Source organism: Parasteatoda tepidariorum, chromosome 7, assembly GCF_982258835.1.
Source record: "Parasteatoda tepidariorum strain Cologne lab strain chromosome 7, Ptep-v5.0, whole genome shotgun sequence".
Classification (NCBI taxonomy): Eukaryota; Metazoa; Arthropoda; class Arachnida; order Araneae; family Theridiidae; genus Parasteatoda; species Parasteatoda tepidariorum.
In genome coordinates this window covers 60,749,723-60,776,717 of record NC_141761.1, presented here as the reverse complement: position 1 = coordinate 60,776,717, position 26,995 = coordinate 60,749,723, and the positions used below count along the sequence as shown (strand labels likewise).

The 26,995-nt window shown below is 29.5% G+C and overlaps 2 protein-coding genes across 3 annotated transcripts in view; one reads left to right on the top strand and one right to left on the bottom strand.

Annotated features, from left to right (window-relative positions):
• Positions 1–26,995, top strand: part of LOC107437431 (uncharacterized) — a 455,576-nt gene that overhangs the window by 341,336 nt on the left and 87,245 nt on the right. The window lies entirely within an intron of this gene.
• On the bottom strand, positions 8,239–18,153 carry LOC107437433 (uncharacterized). Its single transcript, XM_016049438.4, has 4 exons — positions 17,840–18,153; positions 14,737–14,867; positions 13,617–13,696; positions 8,239–8,701 (listed from the first exon to the last, which is right to left on the bottom strand). The coding sequence occupies exons 1-4, from the start codon at positions 17,957–17,959 to the stop codon at positions 8,388–8,390; spliced, it is 645 nt and encodes a 214-aa protein (XP_015904924.2). The 5' UTR covers positions 17,960–18,153; the 3' UTR covers positions 8,239–8,387.

The following is a 26,995-nucleotide window of genomic DNA, read 5'->3' as shown; positions in this document are numbered from 1 at the left end:
TTCTCAGATAATGCGTACTCATTTTTTCCAGAATCATATTTTAGAAAGGAGAAAACATTTATAAATTTAATTCCCTTTTAATATTAATTTTATCAAATAATAAGTATCGAATAAAACTTTAATTAAATTTATTAATAAGACGTGTTTTCAAAATTAATCTCCTCACTAACAAATTAACATGTTAACTAGCTTTGTTATTAAGCTAAGATTAAAATAATTAATTCATCATTTGGAATATTTCGTTGATTTATGTTACTGATTATTCACACAATAATTAAGAATTTATAGAAATTTATTTTTTTACTAAACATTATTCTTAATGATGTAAGAACATTATTTTATTTGCTGTGCCACCGTAGTATTTTATACATTATTTTCTAACTGATATTAAACTACGTCATAGTGAGATTTTACTAAGTTTCATTTTGACAAGGTCACTGGTAGCAGCGCCCCCGAGAGATTGTTATTGTTCAATGTTTCATGATAATGTATACGTGAAGATATGAAGAGTCTAAAAGTATAAAAATAAAAATTAAGATTTTATCTTTTATCAGGCAATGAACAATTGTTGAACGGCTAGATCAGTTCTTTATAGTGCGTCCATATTCTTTTGGCTATTCTAACAATATTAAGTTAGCCGCATAGAATAGTGTACAAAAAGCCTGAGTAACAAAGTAAAAATTTAAAGTTAAAAATAAAGACAATGCATGTTGTATGTAAATAATGAAATATTATGATCTATATTCTTATTATTAAATATTAATATTCTTATTATTAAATATTCTTATTATTAAATATTAATATTCTTATTATTAAATATTCTTATTATTAAATATTCTTATTATTAAATATTCTTATTATTAAATATTCTTATTATTAAATATTAATATTCTTATTATTAAATATTCTTATTATTAAATATTATGATTTAATATTATGAATATTATATCTGCTTATGAATACGTAAATCGAACATATTCGTACAGTGCTGTACTGTTTATACAATGCTGTGCGTGGAATACTTTGTGGAATTGCAAAGACGTCGATGCATCGGCTTACGGCGTGTTGAAAGACAAGTTCGTTTATAAATAAATCTCACAATATTAATAAAAGTGGATGAGAATATACAGTATGCAAAAAAAGTGCGTACTCTGAATAACTTTTCATCTAATGGTCGGATTTTCACGTACTAAGTTTCGATCTCAATGCTTCGAGAAACTCAACTTAAATAAAATACAAACACAAAGTTTACATATAATACGAAATTTTAACAAAATCGTGAAAATACTTTCTAAGTTATCCAATATTTTTTAAAAAAGTCATATATTTAAAATTTAATTTTTCGATATCAATTTCATCGATTTTTTTCAAGCTTTATATTTTGCCATTTAAAATTACATTCTTTAAAATGAAGTAAAAATTTGTTTACTTTACATATAAACAAATTTCGATTGTTATTAAAGAAAATAATAAAAAAATAATCTTTGAGTAAAAAAAGTTTAAAATTGTATGCAAAAATTTTCCGATTCGCTTAAAATATTCTCGAGATAGGCGAAATGCAAAAAAAGTAAAATTAACATTGAGAAGACCAAACTGTTGACCACATTTTGAGAATCCAAATCATCTAAAAAAAAAAAAGATATTTTTATTTACAGAAAGTATGTTTTTGTATCTGATTTCAGAACATAAAATAGTATCTGCACTCATTAATTAACATATTTAAAGATATACCTACAATCCACTATGCTTGAATCTTAATACATGAAAATCCGATCATAATATCGAAAGTTATTCAAAATGTTCTGTATTCTTTTTGTTTTCTACGCTGTACATATTACCGTGACTGAGCACTCCAGACTATAAGAGATCAATAAAGGTAGATAAGTTGTGACTTTTGTGAAGAAAAAATTGTGTTTTTTGGCAGAAGATCTGTTTAAACGCATTTAAACTTAAAACATTGATTTATTTTATTAGTCTTTAAATTTTGAAAAAGTAATGCAATAAAAAAACTGTCTTTGAGTGTTGTTTGAATGAGAGTGCTCTTGGCAACAGACAGCCAACGAGTAAGCAAACATTTTTTTTTAATAATTTGCAATCGTTTTAGTTACTAGTGAAGATTATGCATAAGTCGCCTGATAAAATAAAATTCACTTACAAAATGAATTTAAAAGAATTCTCACCCAATAGAAGTAAAAGAAATACTTCCCCCAAAATACACAGTTCTTTAGAATCGATTAAGCAACTTTTTTTGGATAGAAAGAAGATTTAATGGCCAACTTGAAGAGTAATCCTTCAGCATAGACAGTGGTGAAATGCTTTTATAAGAAAAATAAAACCGAATCTTTTTTTTTACATTTGAATATACACTTGATTAGATTTTCGTAGAAAAGGAATAAAAAGAGAATTAACCGTAATTTAGGAAAAAGTGCAAGACTTTTATATATTTCATAGAAATATATTTCTCTTTTATGTTCCCTTAGACTATTTTTCACTTTTATTGAACTACTAGCTGAATACTCGTTCATCGAAGGGGATAAAATAAATAGGAAATGATAAATCAGTAATAATCAACAATTGAAAATATTAGTAACAGTATTAATTAACAATATGAAATCATGCACAAAATTGAAATTCATGTACAGACACAATTAATTAAGCTTTAAACAATTGAATTTTTTTCTCTTTGTTACCTTCCCCTGTGGTTTAATGATTATAGTAAGCAGACTATGTTTTTAGTAGCTCATTTCTTCAAAATTAATAATTATATTCAATAATTATATTCTGTATAATTTAGCATAATGTTATTGCTTGAATTCAACGCCTGATAGTCTAGTCAAAAATTACTATAATCAGCAATTTTCTCAGGTACCAAACACTACTGGCATTTCCGATAACTTTATGTTATCAGATTAAGAAAATTGTGTTCATCACGGTTAAATTTACTTTTTAAATTTTATTTTTTACTAAATATTCGGTAATAAGAACCATAATTTCAATACTAAATATTCGGTAATAAGAATTCATTATTTAAAATTCATTACTATATATTCGGTAATAAGAATAAGATCAGATGAGCCATATGAACGGAATCGTTAATACATATATCGCTAACACATGAATGGAACAATTACAAAATGTTTAGTTTAAATACAGTAAATTTTGGATTTATTAACCAGAATTATGGGTTTTTTTCGTATGTATGATTAGCAAACGGTACCGCAATTTTACCACAACTTTTTCTCTGTGTAGTTTAAAATAACTTATTAATAGAATGCCTGCAAATCACGTGGAATGTGTATCTAGATCCTGATCGGTTGTTACAACGTGGCATTTATTTATGTTATCAACTGTTCTATACATTCTATTTCGAGTAAGCCAAGTCCGTCAAGTATCAATTCTTTTAAGCGACACATTCTGTATTATTTCACAAAGATTTAAATTTTTTTTATTATATATTTCTTCCTTAACACAAAGACTCGCAAACAGCCATGTAGAGCATAAACAAACTGATTATGCTGGTTATGAAGTTGCCAGGTTAAACATATCACGATTATTATAAAATACATAAAAAATAATAAATCTAAGTTAAGTTAAAGATGTTGAAGAGAAAGAATTATATTTTAGAAAATTCTACGTGCGATACGATAGTGTATTTAATTAACTTCTCGTAAACTAGCATTTTAATTTATGTGGATAAACTTAGCTCCACTTTAACACGCCATCTTGTTTAAAAATTATCAGTTGGCGCTGAGCTAGAATACGTATTTATGTATAAGTGATCGTCTTCTTCTTTGGTTGCAAGTACATAATTGTAATCAATGCTAGTGTTAATGCAATATTTAGTTAAGTTGTTAGTGCAATGATTAATTTAAATAAGTCAATCAACCGCAACATTTCAACTCACTGGCTACAAAAACTGAATAAATTGATGTCGGTCCTCTTGTCGTAGGATTGTTCTAATAGTCCAATTGGATAGGTTTTCAATTCCAGCCAATATATGTTTCTCAAAATATCACAGAATTCTTTTCTTTCTTTGATATTCTTGTTTAGATTAAAATCACCGGCCGTGACTGTAATTATGTAGAAACAAATATCATCTGCATTTTTTATTTGATCTTGTTACGGCGTTTTTTTTTTCTTTATTATTATTATTAATAATAATAAGGCTTATAGTAGCCGAATTTTTCATGGCATTTACAATTCTTTATTTGTATTGCATCATTCAACTCTTCAATGCGTTGAAGTTGATCCAGTCGATTAAGTTCATTTAGATGAAAGTGTGCGGACTTAAACCAAGAACTATTCCCATTTTCCTTAATTGGTAAAATTTATTTTGCCAAAGGTAGTCTTTGAGGACAATCACGGTTGTTTTCTAGCAAATATCTAGAATGCTCATTATTCTCTCTGTCTTCTGCAAAGTTAAACTTAAGTTAACTTCGCATAAAATATTTGCCATTTGCTGCCCTAACTTATAGCTAAATAATAATTTTCTGTGTTTTAATTATTATTTGACTGAATTTGAGGAATAATTCACCTTTGTTAAGTTCTGCTAAGGTTTCGTACTCGACGAGCTCTTACTGATAACTATAAAAATATCTGGCAAGTGCGATCACCAGAAAATAGCAACAATAGTACTGGATGAACAGCAATTGCGAACTTTCAAGACATGCAGTGACCTTAATAGAATAAGTTGAACCAAATAATTAGACTACTTAGACTTTTTCACAGTAGTATGGTTGCACGTGTGCAGAAACATGGTTCTATTGAACACCTTATTAAGAGTGTGGCAAATTAGCTCTATTTCCAGCTTGAAAGTACTAATATTCCAGTTAAAAGTTAGACCAATTTTCTTAAGAGTGTATTTATCATAATTTAATATTTTAAAAAACAGTTGAGTTAGTTGTTATATAGTGGGTTACTACTTTTGTTATATTTAGGTAATCCAACCAAAAAATACCCAAACGTCTTAAAGCTTCTCTCTGCCAATACTAGCTACCATCTAGTATCAGTGAATGCTAAGTACTGAGAAAATTGATCTGACCTTTGAAGAATAAAATGTTTTTTAGTAAAATTCTAATTCCTATCAGGAAAAAAATCAAACAATCTTGCGTTCTTTGTCTAAAGTATACACACTTCTTTTGACTCAATTTGATTAAGTCCTTTTCTTCAGATTGAAAGAAAATTTAACAGCTGACTTTAAAAGAATTCGTGCATAGATGGTGGTGAAATATTTTCTAAGAAAGATAAGACCAAGTAAATCGTATGTTTTACCATTTGAATAGACTCGTGATTAGATTTCAGCAGAAAGAGAAAGAAAAAAAAGCAATGAATAAAGAATGGAACTGAGAAATGGAGGGATAAAAACTTGTGGTTTTTAATACGTTTCTGAAATTTTTTTATTTATCTTTATTTAAAGTTTTCTTTTCTATCTCTTTCTTTTATCATCCTCCATAAAACTGTCTTAGATTTCACGATTTCAACTCATACCACTTTTTTTAATAATTCTATACCCATTTATTTTCGTTTTTATATACGTTTCATATTTTACAAATTTTTATTCCCTTGTTATAGTAACTGTTAGTGCTTTGAATTTGCAATTTATTGGCGTTCTTTCGATAAGGAAATCTCGCCAAATTTCTAATGCCTAAAAAAATGGATTCTTTGTATATAAATTAAATTTGGCATATGATAATAGACCTTTTCTTAAGTAGTTAAATGCAGTAATAATACAGGGGAAATAGTTTTGAAAGCTGGTGTTTTTGCCTATTTTGAACAGTTAAATGTTACCCTTCCCCCGAAGTAAACTTTAGCCACCAACTCAAATTTACTTAGAAAGTGGGGCGAAAGAAATGTAAAATAAAGGTTTGCTATCTACACAAGTGAGAAATTAGGTTTAATTTTTATGTAATTTTTATGTTTCGGTACTTCTATTTTTATATTTTTGATCCGAAAGATTTTTCTAACTATTTTAATTAGAGGGAATTTTTGGTTTACATTTAAAATCTACTTTCATATGTTTCAAGAAATTACCACGTTTTCTTAACTTTCTACCATGTTTTCTCGTTTATTATTTGTGGAACAAACCTCACAACAGAAATTTAGTTCACTTCCAGACTATTTCTTTTTATTTTATTTATAACCGGCGTAGAACAGCAAGCGCAATTCTGAGTTTACAACTATCAATGTTCAACTCCGTATCCTTATAGGCAAGCTGAAACCAGAAGACATGAGAGAAAAATACCCGGAAGACAAGGGAACTTCTAGATCACACATTGAGAAAAACTAGCCTAAGTGGAGAACTTTTTGATGGAACCTAACCCGAATTCTGCAAGAGGATTCTAACCCTTAGTCAGTCCACCAATGAGGAAATTTTACATCAGCACAATTGTCTGAACGAGCAGGGAGCAGAATTCGTATCAACCAGACACCATTTGGATTCGAGCTTGGATCACCTCTTTGAGGGGCAATAGCTCTTTTCCCTGAGCCACCACGGTTCACTTTACTGACTATTTTATATTTTATTTTATAACCTGCGTTGAACAGCTGACAAAATTCTGAGTTCAGGACTATCAATGTTCAACTCCGCAGCGTTGTAGTTTTCCGACTTATAAGAAAATTCAAACCAAGTTCCCATGGGGCAGGGATAGCCTGGTCGGTAGGGCGCTGGGCCCATATCCAAGAGGTCGTGGGATCGATCCTCGCCGGCCGAAGACTCCCCGTGTAGTAAATGGTGACTGATGCACGTTAATTCTGTCGAGTCTCAAAGTCCTCCATGTTCCCACAACAAATCAATACCTCTGGGGGTACTGATCCAGGAGTTTCCTCGTCTTCTGGATTGGTTAAAAATTACAAGGTTACGGAGTTGAACGTAAGTAGTCGTAAACCCATGAAATTAGGTCGGCTGTTCAACGACGGTTATAAAATAAAATAAAAACCGAGTTCCCTTGCCTCTCTATGTAACGCAAAAGTGGATTAGCTACCGTTAGTTAAGAGGTCGTTAAAAAGTCCTCCAAGGACGGCAAATTTCTTCCATTATTTGATCCAATAATTACCTTGTCCTCTGGATTGGGTTCAAAATTACAAGGTTACGGAGTTGAAAATTAGAAGTTGAAGCCCCAGAATAAGGTCGGCTGTTCAACTACGGTTGTAAGAAAAAAAATCTTACTGAAGCTTTAAGCTGAAAGAATTTAAATCGCAACTAGGAGGCTTCGCCCCCTGCTCGCTGGCTCTCGCCAACCCAATATGAAATAGTAGTATGCCAATATGAAATAGTAGTCTGCCACTGAATGCCAGATGTAAAGATAATATAACAAAACGTGGAATAGTAAAGCGCTCAATTCAAAATAATTCAAAATAAAATAGCAATAGCATAACACTTCTCATTTCCGCCAATGAAAAATAACTATTTCAGTACTCATAACCAACCAATCGTTTTTTTTCTCGGTGACAATCGGAGATAGATATACATATGATGCTCACTACGTGCTCTTGCACGCCGAAGCCTATCAATTAAAACGTATTAGCGTTTTATATAACATGGATTAGCCATATGATGCTCACTACGTGCTCTTGCGCGCCGAATCCTATCAATTAAAAATGAAAACTGTTGCCAGCGCGAGAAAAGAAATATCATCGGTTTTATTGATACATACGTACGTATTAGCGTTTTATATAATAAGATAGATAGATTTTTCTCATCGCTACTAATGGATTCTTTCGCCTGTCAAAATGTTTACCAATTTTCGTTATAAGCAAGTCTACATTCACAAAATTTAATATGAAGAAAATAGTTAAATGATGACATTTTTATATTGTTAATTTTTTTTTAGTTTACTTGTTAAACATGTTTTTTAAATGTGTTTAGGTGTTCAAAAAGCGTGTTTTTTAGTGTAGACTAAAAGGGAAAAAATTAATTTGAATCTTTCTTGCACGTAAAATTAAAGATGTGGTTCACTTCAGTTTCACAATATGATGCTACCCCATCCAAAACTGCCCCATCATTTTCGTTCTATGGGTAATTTATTTTCACATTTTTGCTCTCAAATGTGGATTCAAAATGTGTTTTTGCAATTTTATTTTAAGTTCAGCATTTACATTTGAGTATCAAACTTAGTTCATCTTTAATTTTTATCCTTATTTACCTTATTTTTTATGGGTATTTCAAATACAACAGCAAAGGAAACTAAATTACTGAAAAATTATTGCGCAACATAATACTCGTTTTTTTTTTATTTATTTGGAATAATCAAAACACGATAGGTATTTATACACGGTGTAATAGGAAGAACACAGAATTTGACGGAAGCTTCACTTACAGCATTAACAAACTTTTGTCCGTAAATATACATCACGTCGCAAGGTCAAAGTTACATAAATAATTGAGCAACTTATTGCTTCTCTGTTCTTTCCGGAGGATTTGAAGCGATAACTATATTGTTGGTATCTTTGCTGCTTGAGGTTGTCGTTGAGGGAAGCTCAGTACAATTTGACTGATCCACGTTCTTCATTGAAGAATAATCTATTGATAAATCCTTGAGTAATTGTTCAGCATTTTTCACTAAATCCTTTGAGGGAATTGGAATTCGAGACATTATGTCAATGTTTTGGACGCTGGCGAAGAGAAATGGATCACATCCCCAGACAATGGCGTACATGACGTAGTTGGTATCAATAACACCGAATGTGCTTAAAGTGAAGTGAGCTAAAAAGGAAAGAATTTCCTTAAATAATATTATTGTTCCATCACATCATTAAATCTACTTATTGGCTCTGTGCACCATACTAAACACTTTATTTTTCAACCGTCATTGAACAGCTGACCTAATGTTTTCGAGTTTACGACTACTATTGTCTAATTCCCCAGTCTTGTAATTTTGAAATGAAGCCAGAAGAAAAGGGAACTCCTGGATCAAGTATTGGGAGAAATTTGCCTTCTTGGGGGACGTTTTGATGGAATAGACCCACCTTTGCGTTGCATGGAGAGGAAAACCATGAAAATATCCACAGTTAGCCTGATGGCACAGAGATTCGAACCCATGATCCGTGTCCAAGTGAGGATAACTCACATCAGCACTGTGGTTTGAACAAGTATGATGCGGAATTCGTATCCACATCGCTGGGATTCGAACCCGGTTCGCCTCATCTGAAGGCAAATGCTTTATCTCCTGAGCCATCGTGACTAGCACCGTACTATATATTTAATTTTATATCCGTCGTTGAACAGCCGACCCAATTTTTGGGTTTACGACTACTAATTTTCAACTCTGTAGCCTTTTAATTTTGAGCCAATCCAGAAGACAAGGAAACTCCTGGATCAATACCCCCAGAGGTATGATTTGTTGTGGGAACATGGAGGACTTTGTGATTCGACAGCTTTAACGTGCGTCAGTCACCATTTACTACATGGGGAGTGTTACCATTTACCCACCATTTACTACACGGGGATAGGGTCGAACCTATGACCTCTTAGACATGAGCCCAGTGCCCTACAAACTAGGCTATCCCGGTCACCATACTATGCATTTTATTTTACATTATAACCGTCGCTAAACAGCTGACCCAGTTTTGTGGGTTCACTACTACTAATTTTCAACTCCGTAGTCTTGTAATTTTGAGCTCAATTCAGAAGACAAGGGAACTCCTGGATCGAGTATTGGGAGAAATTTGCCTTCGTTGAGGACTTTTTGATGGAACTAACCCGCATTTGCGTTGCATGGAGAAGAAGACTACTAGAACCTCCCCCGGTTACTATATATGTAAACCACTATACTGTATATGTGCAATTTATATATGTAAATTTAATGAGAAAAGTGCAAAAATCATTTTTAATAAATTAATTGAATATATTGTGTAAAACTTTTCGCCAATATTTTTCAAAATTCCTATTAGACATTTATGCAAATTGTTTCAGCGGGTATGAAAAACAGTGGTTGAAGAAAACATTAAATATTTTCGAAAACATGCTTCTTTAATACAACGAAACCTCTTGGGGGGTGACCACTCTCTGTTCCACAGTAAAATGGTCGTTAATGGAGGTTAGTCGTTCTTAAGGGTTAACTCCCTTGACTTCAAAATGTTATAGAAAGTACATAATTTTTCGCAAGCGATTTTAATTTTACTCCGTGTCCTTTTCTAGGTGGGAAAAGGTCATTTGCGTTGGAGTCACGAAATCTGAACACAGAAATGAAATTTAGCATCAATAAATATGACCCCTACTGATATAATTGTGTGTACAAACAAATGTACCAATTATGAATGATAGTATTTTGAAATTATTTTGAAAAAATAATCAATATTATTTTGTTTAAGTTTACGTTTAATTTTATATTATAAAAATTAATTAGCTTTTATTTAAAAAATAGGTTTGCTTGTTGAGATACCTTGTTTTTTTGTATTTTTTTGTTTTTTAATTTAACTTTCAACTCTAAAAATGAATCATTGGTAGCATTGACTTTAGTACACTCTGGCTGCAACTTGAGGTTGTCGATTTCTTTCAGAGATCGTCAAAAAGAGCTCTAGGATAAGATAAGGGCCCCTCAAAGATAAGATTCTTGATATAAGAGCCCCTCGATTCTTGATATTAGAGATTCTAGATATAAGAGCCTCTTGATATAAGAGCCCCTCGATTCTTGATATAAGAGATTCTTGATATAAGAGCCAAATATAAGATTCTTAAGATAAGAGCCCCTCAAAAATATTTTGAATGCGTTTGAATCTACTTATTTGTATTGTTAATATTTTTTAATGTTTTTTCGTGTTTACTTATTTGACCTTTTCAGAATTTGGTGTGGAGGTTTGTCCGGTCGCTGGGAGAGAGGTGTAATCGGATAGCAAAATATGATAACAAAAAAATAAACTGACCACCCTAAATAACTTTTGTTCTAATGATCGGATCATTACGTTCTAGGACTCAACTTTTCTGGTTCGAGGGAATCACCTATGATAATTAATGATAATTAATTAATACAGGCGCTAATTAATTAAGAAGATATCCTAAATTGCATTTTTAAGACGACATTTTGAAAATTTGATTTCGCAAGAACTATTCGACCGATTTTTGCACAATTTTTTTATCTTTTCATTTAAAATTGCATTTTTTAAAATGATGTAAAATATTACTTATCTTACAATTCAAAATTTCTTCAACTCTTATTAAATAAAATAATAATCAATATTCAATATTTACTGAAAGTTATATTTAGCGTGGGATAAACTATATCTTTAATTGTGTGCAAAAATTTTTGAATTCATTCAAAAAGCTCTTGAGATATACTGAAATATGCAAAAAGTAAAATTAATATTAAGATATCCAAACTTTGGACCGTAATCCAGATTAAGTTATTTTGGGGGTAGAAGTCCGAAACTGCCAAAAAAAATTCATGTTTAATCAGAGAAAGTACGTTTTTGTATTTTCATTTTTTAAGATTGAGTGCTAGAACGTGAAGATCCAATTATTAGATCGAAAACTAGTCAGGTTGATCCGTTTTTATTTTGCTTAATTTCTTAAAGGTCCCCCCCCGCAATATTATTAGCATTTAATGCAAAAAAATCATTTTCTTAAGATATGTATTTCTTAGAATCTATTAAATCTAATTTACATGTTCATTAAATTTACAAAATAGTTATAATTTGCTATGACACTTGATAACGTTAGCGCCATTTCCTAATCTTTTAATGGTTAAAACTGTTGTTTCTCTTATAGCTTTTTCTCCAGGGGATATTTGCTGACTTTCTAGTTCCAAATGTTTAATTTTCCGAATTCCCCTATGTGAGAAAACAGAATCTATAACATATGGGTGAGATTAAAATTCCTAAATTCATTCCGTCAGTTGTGTTGATGAAAATGTCATTCTTATTTCCTGTTGTATCCGGCAATTATAATGAACAACTCACATTCTTTACGTGACTCCAACTCAGACTAATTTAGTTTATAATTAAAAGAGAAGAGGTCAGCGGTGTATTTCATTAATAACAAAGCAATCTCAAAAATCGATCAATATTCTTTTAAAAGTGCGTTTATTAAAAGTGTAGTTATTCCATTGTTATTGGACGTTATTACGGAGTTTAAATTTGCTCTGTTATTTAATTTAATATAACATTCGCATTTTCGAAAGATGGAAATATGCTCTATATAGACGTCTACATCTAATGCATTCAGCTGTAAATCAAAATATGCTGGTATATAAAAATAAATAAATTAATTATTCTAAATTTGCTGAGAAAAAATGAAATATGGATCTAAAAAGTATTCTCCAAAAGTCAAGCAAAACATTTTAAAAAAAGATTCATTATACAATTGAATTCTATCTTTCAGAAAGAACACGGGTCAGTTTTTTTTAAATTTGAACCAGGCACATAAAACTTTGGGTCCCAAATAAAACATAAGTTATGTTCAAAGTTAACGCTTATTTCAAGAAACGCTAAAACAACTTAATTCCAAGAATTATATGGGATATATTTAAGTAAAGGAACTTAAATTTGTGAAACATATAAGATAGTTTATTACAAAGATCTTATTTTCAGAAACATATATTTATATTAAGAAACTGAATTTGAAGAATCATATGTAATCTTATGTTAAAGAATCAATATAAGCTTATGTTAAATAACATAGTTTCAACAAAAGTACAGGGTATTCAAGCTTACTATTTCTTTTTAATCTAAACAGTTTTTAATGCGTATGAAGAGTTAAATTTTTTTAAAAAAAACGCCATGTATGAATTTTCTGAAATTAACTATTCAGTTATTGGGTGTAAGTTTAAATTCATAGGTACTTTCACTGCGTCTTCATAGCTTTTTTAATTTGTTACAACACTAGCATGGTTTTTTTGAAGCAGCTCTTTTGCAAAGGAAAACCAAAAAAAACTCATTTTAAGTGTTTTACACTTCAAGCATAGCTATAATTTTAAATTGCATGCGTCATCTTGATGTAAAGAATTACTTGGGCTTTAAAACTGACAAATAACTTAGAAGTTATTAAATCTTTCTGATTAGCGGGGACATTTTTCTACCTAGAGGTAAGTTAACAAGATCAATGCCTTACTCCCATTTTTGAAAACTTTTATGAGACCAGATAACACAGCAGTGGAGTATGTTTTTAAATATTTAAAAATTAGACCCCAAACGCTTTTCTTTTTTCTCAAAACTGCGGCCTTTCTCCATGTTGACGTTTTGCGCCATTTTCAGAATTTTACATAGAAGGCGATCTAAAGATTGGTCAAACTTGACCTTTCATGAGCAACAAAATCAGTACCAACTCATATCAGTTATGAAAATAGCATATTATTCGGAAAAAAACATTTCATGCGGTTACAGAGCCTTCCAAAAATAGACTTAAACATCTTAATTTAAAAAATTATTAGTGATTAAGCTCATAAAATAATCATTTTATTTAGCATTGCTAAAAAATTAATTCTTTACGCTATGTAAAAAAGAACTGCTATTTTAAAATAAAATAATTAATAATAATAAATAAATAATAATAGTAAGTACATGTATAATATTCAAAGGATATATCAGCAAGTAATACTGCTAATGTAGTAGAGTAAACAAGATGTCAGCACTGACATTAAATCCTTAAACTTCATACCGTTTTAATGAGAGAAAAATATTCTTACTTATATTTTTTTCGGCTCTAAAAACAGATCTAGAGTCATTTCTGAGAAACTCTATTTTCCTGGTTTTAGTATCAAAAGTGCTAAAAGAAAATAATAAAAAATATTGAATATCGTGAAATAAATCAGCATTTTTTATTGAAATTAAAATATGACTCTGAAGCATAAATACGTCTTTTTAAAATGTAGAACATGCTGGAAAAAAGGCATGTCTTTACTATTTTCAAATGAAAATAAGAAAGATGATAAAATGAAGAAAAATTTAGTTTTACGCTTTTCCTTTTATATCATAAATACGATGAGTAAAATATTTTATAGTACTAGCAGTACTAACACTGGTAATTTTTTTGTTCAATAAACGCCTTGTAGATTCAAAAAATATTCGCAATTCACTTGTTCACCCAAGCACCAAATATATTTATATGTATATATCAATCAATTTCCATTATACTTCTTTTAATTGTTCATTTTTAAAAACTTCCATTCTTTAAAAAAAATACAGGTAACCTAGCTTTGTTTTATGCTTACACGAACTTTTGTTTTAAAAAATAGTCTGAAATTATAATATTGTTAGTTATAACACTTGTCTCTATAACTACTTAGAGAATAAAAATTATAATAGAATACTTATGCGAGAAGTTTTAATTTTTAAGGAAAACATAAGTAAATAAAAAAAATCAAAATCCCCTTTAAATTAACTTGAATGTTAGTGAATTTTATTAAGTAAATAAGAATTAACTTATTTATTAATTAACAAATTAACTTATTCTCTTTTATTTACATCTCAAAAATAGGCATTGTCTAGTTGTACTCTTTTATTAAAAACAAATTAGCTCTTATGACAGAGCATAAAAAAAATAATAAATACTGGTAATAGTATAAAATAATAAATTATAAAATTATGCATTTGCCTATAATATTAATATTACTATTTTTTAATTATAATTTGTATTTACTCTTTCATTATTAGTTTATAAAAATGCAAATCCATTAAATTAAAGTTAAACATATAAACATTAACTTGTATTAACCATCACTTTAAAGTAGTTTTCCAGTAACTGCCTCAATGTTCTAAAAAAAGTATTAATAAAAATCCAATACCAGATAAAAATAACTTTCTTACTTTGTATTCAAACCTAATGGACGACCCGTTTCATTCATAGTGTATGTTCCATCAGGTGCTTTCTCAAAAATTATCTTCGTACATGCAGCTTTTGGACTGTATCTTTGGATGACATACCAAATACCTGAAAACTAAAATTAAAATAACAGTTTTAAGCATGGATATCAGCTTATTCTTGCTGCTTCAATCTGTAAGGAAATTCGAATTTAATTGTTTTCTAAGGAGTTGATTTGTTTCAAAGAAGTTGGATTGTTTTTTCTTATTGTGTGTTGAATTGTTTCTAAGGAGTTGAATTGATTTTCTTTACCACTAAAAAGAAATATTTTTTCTCAAATCAATGTGAAAGAAACAGTGCTTGGTAGGTATATTTTGCTAAACTTTACCTGAAAAGTTCAGTCGTGAATAGATTATATATGACAATAAAATAATTTTCAAGACAGTCATTTTTCAAATGAAAGCTAAAACTTGGTATTAAAAAAGGAGAGATTATATTATGAATGCAAAAGTAGATTAAATAAAAAAATTTAAAACATAAGGCCTTATAATGTTTTTCGATAAACTTATATTTATCAATATAGGATATATCATATAATCAATGGATAGAATATCTGACATTTTTAGGTGAATTCGGACATTTATGAATTATTAATTCTTTCGACTGTAGCTATGCTGTAGTCATGCTATAGAATGTCTGTAAGTTTCTCATTAGTCATTCAGTGAAATATTAATCGCTTCATACTCTTTGTTAGTTCATCACTAGTAATTCTACAGAATGCCTCGATAATGTGCGAATGAAATTCATTTCAAGCTGTGCCTGTCATTGCAAGCCAAATTTTGTGCATTGATGGTAGCATAATTACCAAATGCCCTAAATTGTAATTTAATAAATTTGAGTAATTCACTAAATTATCATTTAGTGAATTACTAAAAAAAATGATAATTGAGTGAATTTGAGCAATTCATTAAATTATTATTTAGGACAATTAATAATTCACATGTTTCATAATTTGCCTAAACATGACAGACATTCTATACATTGATGGCATAATCTATTATATATAATTCTCTTACGTGGTTCCCAAATTTTAGCTGTATTTCTTTTCCACCGGTGGCAGCGTTTGCTTTGTTTTGTTTACGTTTTGAAAACATCAAAGCATTCTGCCTTTTAATGATGTGTTTCTGATCTAATATATATAATTCTCTTACGTGGCTCCCAAATTTTTGCTAAAGTACTTCGTACAACTAAATAAGATCCTTTTCATAACACTTAAATATTTACTTTATTTTCTTTATTTATAGAGAAAACAGTCAGCAAAGAATTCTGTTAGGTTAAAAAACATTTCTCTAAAAAAAATGAATTCTAAAAGAAATAAAAATAAACAACTTAAAAAATAAAAATGCTGTTGCCAGCCATAGAATTTTTTGAAAGTTAACTTAGCAACATAAATCAAAATGACATAGAAGCGCAACTAGATCAAAATTAAGATACCTGAGCGCTTGACGTAACAAATCCTTCAATTCTATAAGTGTTGCATCGCCAAATGCCCAAATTAACAATTGTGTTTTTAAAGAAATTCTCTCTCTCTCTCTCTACTATCCAGAGTACTATTTCATATTGTTTTACAATACATGGCTTTAACACTCTGGTGGGAAAGACTTTAAAACAAAACTTACAACAGTTACTTTTCTCAACAACTGAAATTTAGAAGAGTGTGATTAAGAAAAATATGTGAACTGTTTGCAATTTCAAACTAATATTGAAATTTACAGGTTCAGAATTTTCTACAGTGAAAAGTTTTCGGAACTTCAGTATTCAAAGAAGTATACAAAAGCTAGACGTTAAGAACGTATCCAATGAGCGAGCAAAGCGAGCATTGGATTGCGAAGCAATTCGAAATGAACTGCGAAAGCAATTCCGGGGGTTGGGGAGCGCCTGCGAGCAGGGGACGAAGCCTCCTAGTATAACCTATATTGATAAATATTTTGATTCCGCGAAAGATATTATAAAGTTATATGCTTTGAAAACTTAAGTGAATTGAGATTTAGAATTTTTTACGATATACTTATTCTACCGCAACGTTTTAAATGTATTTGTGGAGATGGATAACAAAAAAGTTTTGGGGTTTATCGAGTTGGTGATAAGGAGTACTTTTTTTTGCGTTGTTTTAGGACTACTTCTACAAGAGATCAGGAAAAATGATCATTATCTAAAACTTTCTCTTATTTTATGTTAACGCAGATCTAAATTATTTGGCGATTTATCGCTTGCGGCTGGCTAACCAAAGTACCAAATGCAATAGTAAATGCTAAAACGAAGCTAGATAAATTCGATTGAATTATTTCTTTGGCGATAACAAAAAAAATAACCAAGTCAAAATTCAAGTCAAAATCATTTTAAAATCACTTTTAAAAAACTATCATAAAATTTTGTCTGGAATTTCAGCGAAGAAAAAAAATAAAAAAATCAATGATTCTGACTAAGTTCAGACTAAGTCTCAAAATTCTTAACGAAAGATAATAGAATTTTCTGGTAATTCCAACTTAAAGATATTTTAGTTCGCAGATATTGTTTCTTTGGCTATAATTTGTTCATTCATATTTTGATGCCGAATAAGGATAAAATTCGCTATACTGTATGAAATTTATACCATTACTGGTTATCAGTGAATGCTATTCATACTCATTTAAATTAATTAAGAAGACATTAAAATCAAAAACTAATATTTAATAATATATTGTGATACAAATTTAAATTATTTTTACATTGTTTAATGTTTCCGTTTCTAAATGGCATAAAAATAAAGATAATGGCTGGCGATAAAGTCGCCAATGCAAACTTATTGACTGCAAGTAAATTCGACTGTTGTTGTTTTTTTTAATTAAGGGACTTTTTTTAAATAAATAAATAGATAAAATAAAAGTCTTGTGTCGGTGAGACGGAAAAGTACCAATAAAATTTATGTCTGCATATGGTATCAGAAAAAAATATTTTTACTTTACTTTCTTAAATCAGTAAGAAAATAGTTATTGAATAATTTAAAGCTACAGAAACCAGCAACACTAATCTATATTTTGTAAACAAAATAGTAAATTTTATTCTTACTCTATCGAAATCCAAATTGTTCATAACAACAACTTTTGGGCAGCCTCCATATTTAAAATCACTTCCTCGACACAACGCAATAATAAAAAATGTTTTTAACAGTACAGCCAAAATCTTCATCTTGCTTTATATATATCAGAAGATCTGGAAACAAGTTTTCTATAACAAACTGCGTAAATTTATATCACAAGCATCATTAAAATTTCAAAAAAATCGTCAAATTTGGCTTATTATTGCTATTATTTAAAGAGAATTTGATTGCAAAAAATTTCTTTCCCTTAAAAAAAAGAAAGCCTAGTAGAAAAATGAAAAATATGTTATTCAGTCTTTTAATTTACAAATAAATATTTATTAGAAACGGTTACGGAGAAGTCAAATTTTAAACTAATATTTAATTTAATGAACATTATCAAGAACACGCTCCAGCTTCTAAACTATTTATTTTAATGTTTTATTGAATTTTTCACGTATGTGATACTTGTAAATTAATTTTAATAAGTTTATATTTAAATATCGCGAGTGCCACTGCCACTGCTTTTGATTTTAAATCTAACGATACACTTTGTTTTACTGTGCGAAATCTAAAATACGTAGAAATTGGAAAAGAATGTAAAACTAAGGCTCCTATATTATCAGAGCTGACCTATCAAGCAATATTGGAGCAAAAAAGTTCCGAAGTTAACGTTATGTTAGTATTGTGCTTATGTTAGCTCTTTGGAGCAAAAATAGATGATGAGTCGGCCTGTCTAATATGTGCAAGATTTACTGTGGAATATGAAAAAATTAAAATTCAATATGCAATTCGTGTATTTTTATCGTTAAATTTCTAGTAGAAATTTAACTTACTGAAGGGCGATATTTATTTGTAAAGTTTTTTTTTTATTTCAATTCGTTCGAAAGTTATTGCAATTTTTAGTTCTTTTTCGCGCTATTTCTCCCCTTTTTTTTGCAGAAATGACCATTTATCCACTCTTTTGGAAAATATATTTATCTCTCTCAAGATCTTTGTTTTATAAGTGGATTTGAATGGATGTTAAAAGCAACAAAATAAAGAAGAGAGGGAGATTAAGTATAACCAGATAAAAATCTTGACATTTACACTGAAATTTTTTAAAAATATAAAATGCTTAATTCAAGGCACATAAAAACCGCTAGTCTCTTTAAGGAGTACAATTTCTTCAATTTATTTCTTTTGTTAAATCGTGCAAACTGTTAAGTTTTAGTTTATACCTTTTCAAGAACTGTTGATTATTTTTCAGATCCATGTAAATCCTTCATTTCTTTACGATGAAAATATTAATAAAGTGTTATTGCATAAAATTATTAAAATTATGCATCTTAAAGAAATGTTCTTAGTATTTGTTGAAAATATCGCCTTGCAAGGAAACAAATATTTTTAAAGCGAACAGTCATAAGGATTGATGAGCTGTGTGAGTAGGTGAATCCCTTTAATATTACTAAAGAACTCTTTCAATAGACTAAAAATTGTAGAACTAGTTAAGTTTTTTAATATTGAGACATCGCCCTAAATTAAATTATCTCTCTGTACTTTCTGTGCTAAATGTCGCTAGTTTTGATGATGCTGTAGCGTAACTACCACCAATAATATTAAATATCCAATCAGTAGTATATAAGACAGGTTAATTCGATTCTATGTTGATGTACCTTTTGATAGATGAAGGTTGACATCGGGGATAAACTCTTGCCTTATTGGTGATCTCCGGACGTAATATGGACTCTCCAACATTGATGAATGGTCCATATTGAATAGCTGATTTGCTCATAAAATAGCGTTCATAAACCCGGTGAAGTAAATGCAATTCTCCCGGACTATAAATCAATAGAAAAATAATGAGAGAAAAAAACAAAGTAATAAAAAATGAGCGAAAAAAATTAAAAATAAATAAATAACCAGCATTAATCAACTAGTGGTATTCGTTCATCGAATTCCATCACAGATAAAATTCTGGAAGGGGAGCAATGAGGCGTAACTAACATTAATGATATTAAATATCAATTCATTAGTATATTAGACATGTTAACTCGTATCTATCTTGAGGTACTTTTTGATAAATGAAAGTTGACATCGTTGATAAAACGCCCCTTTAATACCACATATTTATAAAAAGAAACAATAGGGCGCAATAAGGCAATAAGGTATTCTATAGTTAAAAGGCAATAAGGTATTCTAAAGTAAAAGACGCAATAAGGTATTCTATAGTTAAAACTAGAAATTTTTGAAATTTAATAATTTTAAATCACCAAACTTCGATTTATAATTAGTGAACCATAGAGTACGTACGGTTAACTAGAAGAACCGTTACCTAATTTTTTTTTTTTTTTTTTTTTTTTTTTTTTTTTTTGCAATTGTAGAACTGAAATAGAAATCCATGCTCCTTTTTTCTACTTTCAGAGTAGATATTAGTACATCCTTGATATCACAAATCCGTCCTTTAAAATAATGGATTAATGGCCTTTAATCGTTAAATGCTTTAAATCGCATGATTTTGGTATCATAAATAAAGATTTACTTTTTAAAACATGTCTTAAAATATAAGAGAAATTGTTAGTTTTATTTTACCAGCCACAAAACGGTTGAATGTGTCTTAATGACAAAAATACTAACTAGATGTTGTGTACTTTATACTGTTCACATAAAATACACCTCTAGAAAAATAATGCAAAAACGCATCATAAAACTGCATATTCTTTGTGTTTATGTGACTACCTTTACGAAAAATGCGATGGCAACTACACACAAGAATACATCCTATTGGGAGACAAGCCCTTTTATAGTTCCATAAACCTCATAATACGTATTTATAGTTAAGGATGAATACTCATTTATAGTTAAGGTATAGTTAAGGATAATTTACAACTTTTAACACTTTCTTACTTTTTAGGACAAGATAAAGCATAAAGTTATCTTGCTCTCCTTGAATCAAAATCAAAGTATCTTCCACGCTGTGAAAAATTCCGGATCAAATTACGGTAACGGTCAAATTACGGTATGCATTTTCCGTAAAATCCACTTTATCTTAAAATCTTTTATCCCGTAAATTTTACAGTAAAATATTATGCCGTAATTTGATAGTAATTTTTATTTAATTGAAGTGACTCGATGATTTCATGGTAATTATTACTCTAAAAATTACGGTATATCAGATTTTTTTTTCCGTAACCTGTTCCGACAAAAATTTGTTTTACGGTACCGGCTTCATGAATGTCGGTACTTTTCAAAGTAATTTGATCCGGAATTTTTTACAGTCTAATGAGAAATATGCGTAACCGTCATATTCGTGCAATTGATGAAAACCTTCTCAGCGAATTAAGGCTATTTATATAGAGTGAGTTTCTAACGTTGATTTGGGTACATATCATAACATCCAATTTTATTTTTAAGAAACGTGGTAATTTTGGTGAGTTCAAATAAATGCACATTTATGTGGTAGTACATTATTTTTTAACCATAATTTAACGACTTACCACATACTGAATATAAGAATTTGGGGATTAATGAGCAGAGAATAATTTTGTAAACAAAAGAGGCTAAAGGTCATTTCCTTATTTGTATTTTACATTAACATTTTAATTTAATTTATTTCATGTTCGCTTTAAAATATCTTTTATCAAGAAATAAATCATAAACCACCCTTTCCTGCCATAATATATATTTTCCCGTCGAAGAAGAAAACATCACATGTTCTCAGCTTTGTTATCAGATATATTTTGCAAACTTCACCCGAAAGAACGGATATTAAAGAATTTACGTGATTTTTAGTCGTGACACTCTAACCTTATGGTATCAACAAAACTTTTAACATCCGGTTTTGGCAACGACATGAAATTAGCTGTCATTTTTCTTGTGATTTAGAAGCATATTATTCGCACATTGGTTTTCGATTACGATACTTTATATTCAATGGCACGTATATCATCGATTCATCATCACAAAACAGTTTTCAAATAACAAGACATACTTCCAAAAGAAAAATCGTTTTACAATAAAGGTAACTCTTCTAGAAGAGGCAGTGAATTTTTCCTGTGTGCCCAATTTTGATTTTATTTAAAGTAATTTTTTTCTTTCAATATGTCTTCAATATTGTCACAGAAATTACATTTCTGTTTTTTTGAAAAACAGAAACTAATTAACAAATCAGTTTCTGTTTGTCAAAGCAAGTGTGGAAAAAAATTAAAAAATATTAGATATAAAAATGTGAGGAAAAATGGAAAGTAATAATACAAAAATTGCAAACTCCGTTTCAAGAATAAATAAATTTTCATCTAATCAAAAAATATAAAAGAATTTTTTAAATTATTTTAAAACTTTTTTTAACTGCTATCTGAAAATCCCATTTACAAAGCAAAATATTTAGTAAAAAAAATTTTTTTTATTATTTTCGATTCGCTTATATTTGATTATTCTCAACTCTATTATTTCCTGATCTCTTATATTTTTGGCTTTTTCTCACTAAAGATAATTGCTCGAGAAGAACTTGAGAAGCTACATTGAGAAAAAAGTATGATCAAAACTACCAGAATATGGTCAAATTTATCGTATTTCCGGCTCTATAAAAACACCAAAGATCTCTGTAATTTTTACCGAAGCACTTTGGTAATGATTATGGTTAAAATTAACAACAAAATATGAGTTTTTTTAAATGGGATAAAATTAAGAAATTGAGTATTTTTTTCGTGATACTTTAGAGCATGGCATAAAAGCAATTTATTCGGTTAAATATCTTTTTCAGTGTAGTATTTTTACTAAATGTGTAGTAATAAAAGCTATAATTTTAATTGCCGGAGCTTCCGGTAAACCGTATCCCATATGAATCGAAAAAATACCAAATGAATAGTTTAAATACCGTATATTTTGGTTTTATTAACCAGAATTATGTTGTTTTTTGCCAAAACTCTCACTTCCATACAGTAAGATAATTTTACCAGAATTTTTCTCCGTGTATGATCATCAGTTTCGTGTCCTCACTGTTGATTCATTATTAGGGTGTTCCGTAAACACCGCCTTTTAAATTTACATTTTTCGAATTTTTGTCAAAAATTTATATTTAAGAACGGAAATAACAAGCACTACATCGAAATCTGACAAATCATTATGAAAAAGGTAGACGCCTACCTAATTACAGCTTTAATCTTGAAGACGTTTCTAATAATTATCTTTCAACTTCTCTGCTCTTCCTACGGTAATCAAACAGGTTTTGGTGTCTCGTACATTCTGAATTGTGATTTGTCAAATTTCGATATCGTGTTTGCTCTTTCCTGACTTAAATCTTAATATATAAAAGACATTGAGTATAGTGTTGGGTCGTGATAGAAAACTTTGCATTGGTGCGAAATTGTATTTTTTCTTAAACATTTTGTGCAATGTTTATTTCATTTCAGACTATGCAAAAGGAAACAATTTCCCTTAAAAAGCATTAAACTTTTCAAATAAATAGTTTAAAATCAGTAAACTATCAAATTAGGTTAATAGGATTTTTAAAATTAATAAAAGTCCAATTTGCTTCTTCGATAATATAATCGTTTTCTGTATTTTTGAATTATTTTTATAAATATTTATAACTAAATTTCACAGATACGGTGAAAGAATTATTGATAATTTTTTATAATATCAATGTATTCCTAGATTGCATGTTCTGTATTCTTCTGTAAAATCTAAGTCGTTTTTTTAAAACACTAGATGAGAATATTTTTTTTCAAAAATTTCTTTTAAACAGCTTCCGTTTTTTTCCTGCTTACTTAATAAATTAAACTTTTAGTTTTTGTTTTCTTTTCACAAACATTGCTTACTTCACTTTTCTCATTTTCCACTTGTAGGCGTTTGTTAGTAATTTCCGGTAAAAACAGAAAAGAAGAAAGATTCGGAAAGAAGAAAACTCCACTTTTCTAACCAATTCTTTGGCATACATGGAGGAATTCTTTGAGACAAAACACTGAATTACAAACTCTCGACAACTAGAATACATTACAGCTTATGAAATTTTCTATTCTTGGAAAAATATTTTAGAAATTCCTTACAATCCTTCTTCAAAATTGTTTTTAACACTTCCACATCATGAAATTATAATGACACATAAAAAGAACTTCTTTACATTTACGTTTTATAAGATAATTACAACATACATACCTAATTTAATTACGAACTTATTAACCTATACCTTTAGGGTAATTATATGCAACATTTTAATGGTAATAAAATTTGCTGAATGAAAGAGAAAAATGTATGAAATTGTATTAAACAAAATGGATATTTTCTATTTGGACATACCACCTTTAGTTTGAAAAAAAAAATACTGTCAAATGATCTTTATATCGATATGAATAGATTTATAGATATTTATAATAATTCAGGGTTTCTCAATCTGTTCATATGCTCACAGCTGTGTGATCCCGCCTCTTTTACCATCACTACTATTCCCTGCAAAAAATAAGGTGTTTTTTAAAGCTGTTTTGAGATTGGCAGATGTAAAAAAAAAATACACCTGAGGTAGAAAATAAGGTAAATTTTTGCACCAAAAATAACCTCGCCAATAAACCCCAATCTCAACTTCATTTACAGCTCTCAAAAAATCAACCTCATACATAACTCAGAAATAATTCTATTTTATTTTATAAGAGTCGTTGAAGAGTCGACACAATTTTTCGGGTTTGTGACTACTAATGTTGAACTCCGTAGTCTTGTAATTTTGAATCCAGAAGACAAGGGAACTCTATGATCAAGTATTGGGAGAAATTTGCCTTTGAGGAGGACTTTTAGATAAAACTAACCCTCATTTACGTTGCATGAAGAGGAAAACCACGAAAATCTCCCATGGTTAGCCTAACAGCAAGAGGACTCTAACCCATGATCCGTCTACAACTGTGGATATTTTACGTCAGAACTGTGGTCAGTGCAACCCGGAAGCGGAATTCATATCGACCAATCATCGCTGGAATTCGTACCCGGTTCACCTAATTGGAAGGCGACAGCTCTATCCTCTGAGCTATCACGGCTCAGAAGTAATTTTAGTTCAGATCGGGTGAAATTATTCAGACCTCAAATCTACGCACTTGTTTTAAGGGTAAAAAAAAAATCCGTACACCTCAAAAGCAGCCTCCCTAAGCTAGTTGATCTAAAGTAGATTTCCAACAACCTCAAAGGTAAATTAAAGAAATTCATACACTTTGGGAGATTGATTTTTTTTAAGGTTGTTTTTGATATCATCTCCAAACAAACTTGAAATAAACCTTGAAACCTCAAAACAACCTCATATAAACCTCAAAATACCTTAAGTTTTTTGTAAGGGATTTATAATCAATACAAGTAGTGCAAACTGATATTTTAACTTAAAATGGTTATTCCTTTGACGCAAAATTTTTATTAAACACATTTTCCTGACCTTTTTCATTATTTTGTATTAATTTAGGTTAAAAAAAATGATATCTATTGTATTTAGCCTTTTAATAATTTATGGTTATGAAATATAACATAAAACACCGGAGTTCTTTTTTTTGCGTTAAAAGTAAAATCTTCCACGGCTTACGTCAAAATTATAATTATTCAAATTTGCTCTGCTTTTACTTACATCTAAGAGAAGCAGCAATACATCATTGAAATTTCCTTAATTTTTAAACATGAATTTTTAAAAAAAAATTGGATTTATCTATAATTTAACGATAATCTAACAGATTTCTTAGTGACTATTAAACTAGTTTTTTTATAATTAAAAAATATCAAAATATATTTTTGCTTACAGTCAGAATCAGAAAAAAAATATATAGAAGGGACACCAGTATCCCATCTGCCTCAACTATAGATAATTCCGTTCTAAAAATTCAGTTGTTACCATACATATCACTTATAAAATTGAACAAACAGTGAAACCTCTTTGGAGTAGGACTGGGCCATAAATCGATATATCGCGACATATCGATTTAACTGCTGTATCGGCAGGCCGATACAGGAGTTAAGTTCCAGGCGATGCATCAGAAATCTGATTTAAGCCGTCGAGTAAAGAAGACGAACTATATAGCGATACAAGAAACGCAAAGGATCTCTTACGTTCCGATGCCAACTCGCGCCGGAAGACGATGTACGTATCGTTATATTGAAACGGCCTTGATTGATGCGAACCAAAAAATAAAAAATACATAAAGTGGTAGAATCAGAATCAGTTTTGAGAACATATATCGCGATCTCGCATGTTCGTTTCCGCACCTCTTAGTTTTTTTTTCTTCTTTGTCGCGACTTGATATCGTTTCTTCTAGATTATTTTCAGTGGGACTGACTTTGTGATCGCAACCTTGTTCTGAACGTAACCTATTATTGAAAAGAATAGAAAAGAAGTGTTTCTTAATTAATTAGGTAAATTTTTTTTTGAAACAAAACTTTCTTTTTCATTTTTAAATGTGAAAATTAATTTTGATATTATATGTTTAATTATTATTTTACATTGTTGATTTTATTACAAACGGAAATCTAATTTAAGGTGCCCATAAAGAATTAAATTAAAAAGTAATTAAATTTGTTAGGCTACTTTTTACTTTATTTTAATTTATTGAAAACTTTTTGGAGAAAATAATAATTTAATGGGTTTTTATTACTGAGTTTAAATTTAAATATCTTTAGTTGTTTTCATTTTCATAAATAAAATTATAACAAAACTTATTTTTCCTCTTTTGGATTTGGACATTAGTCAATCAACTTTGTTTATTCAAAAAAATTAGTAATGTTTGCGATTGCGACTTCTTTTTTTAAAATCATTTAGCACTTCATTTTATTAAAGAGTATAATCATGTTTTTTAATTTTCTTTCAATATTGTCAGTTGAATATACACTGGTTATCATAAATTAAGGAAAATTCACAAAAATCGCGATAACTCAAGAAATTACACATGGAATTTTATGAAACTTACCCACAATATACAACACATAGTAAGGTATTAAACAACATAAAAAGAAATTATCAGACATTAATAGTAGTATAGAAATTAGCACATGTATAAAATAAACAAATTGGAAGTATCGGTTTGCAATAGAAAAAGTACCTTTAATATGGAATATGATTGCCTCTAGAAGCAATACAGCACAAACAGCGATGTGTGATGCTTTCAATTATGCGGTCTATCAGTTCAATAGGAAGTGAGAGCCATTGCTCT

Coding starts and splice junctions, on each gene's coding strand:
- LOC107437433 (XM_016049438.4), bottom strand. CDS start 17,959: ATGAAGATTTTGGCTGTACTGTTAAAAACATTTTTTATTATTGCGTTG. Junction 14,868..17,839: donor ACAATTTGGATTTCGATAGA/GTAAGAATAAAA, acceptor TTTTAATTTTAG/TTTTCAGGTATTTGGTATGT. Junction 8,702..13,616: donor TAGAGCCGAAAAAAATATAA/GTAAGAATATTT, acceptor TTTCCTTTTTAG/CTCACTTCACTTTAAGCACA.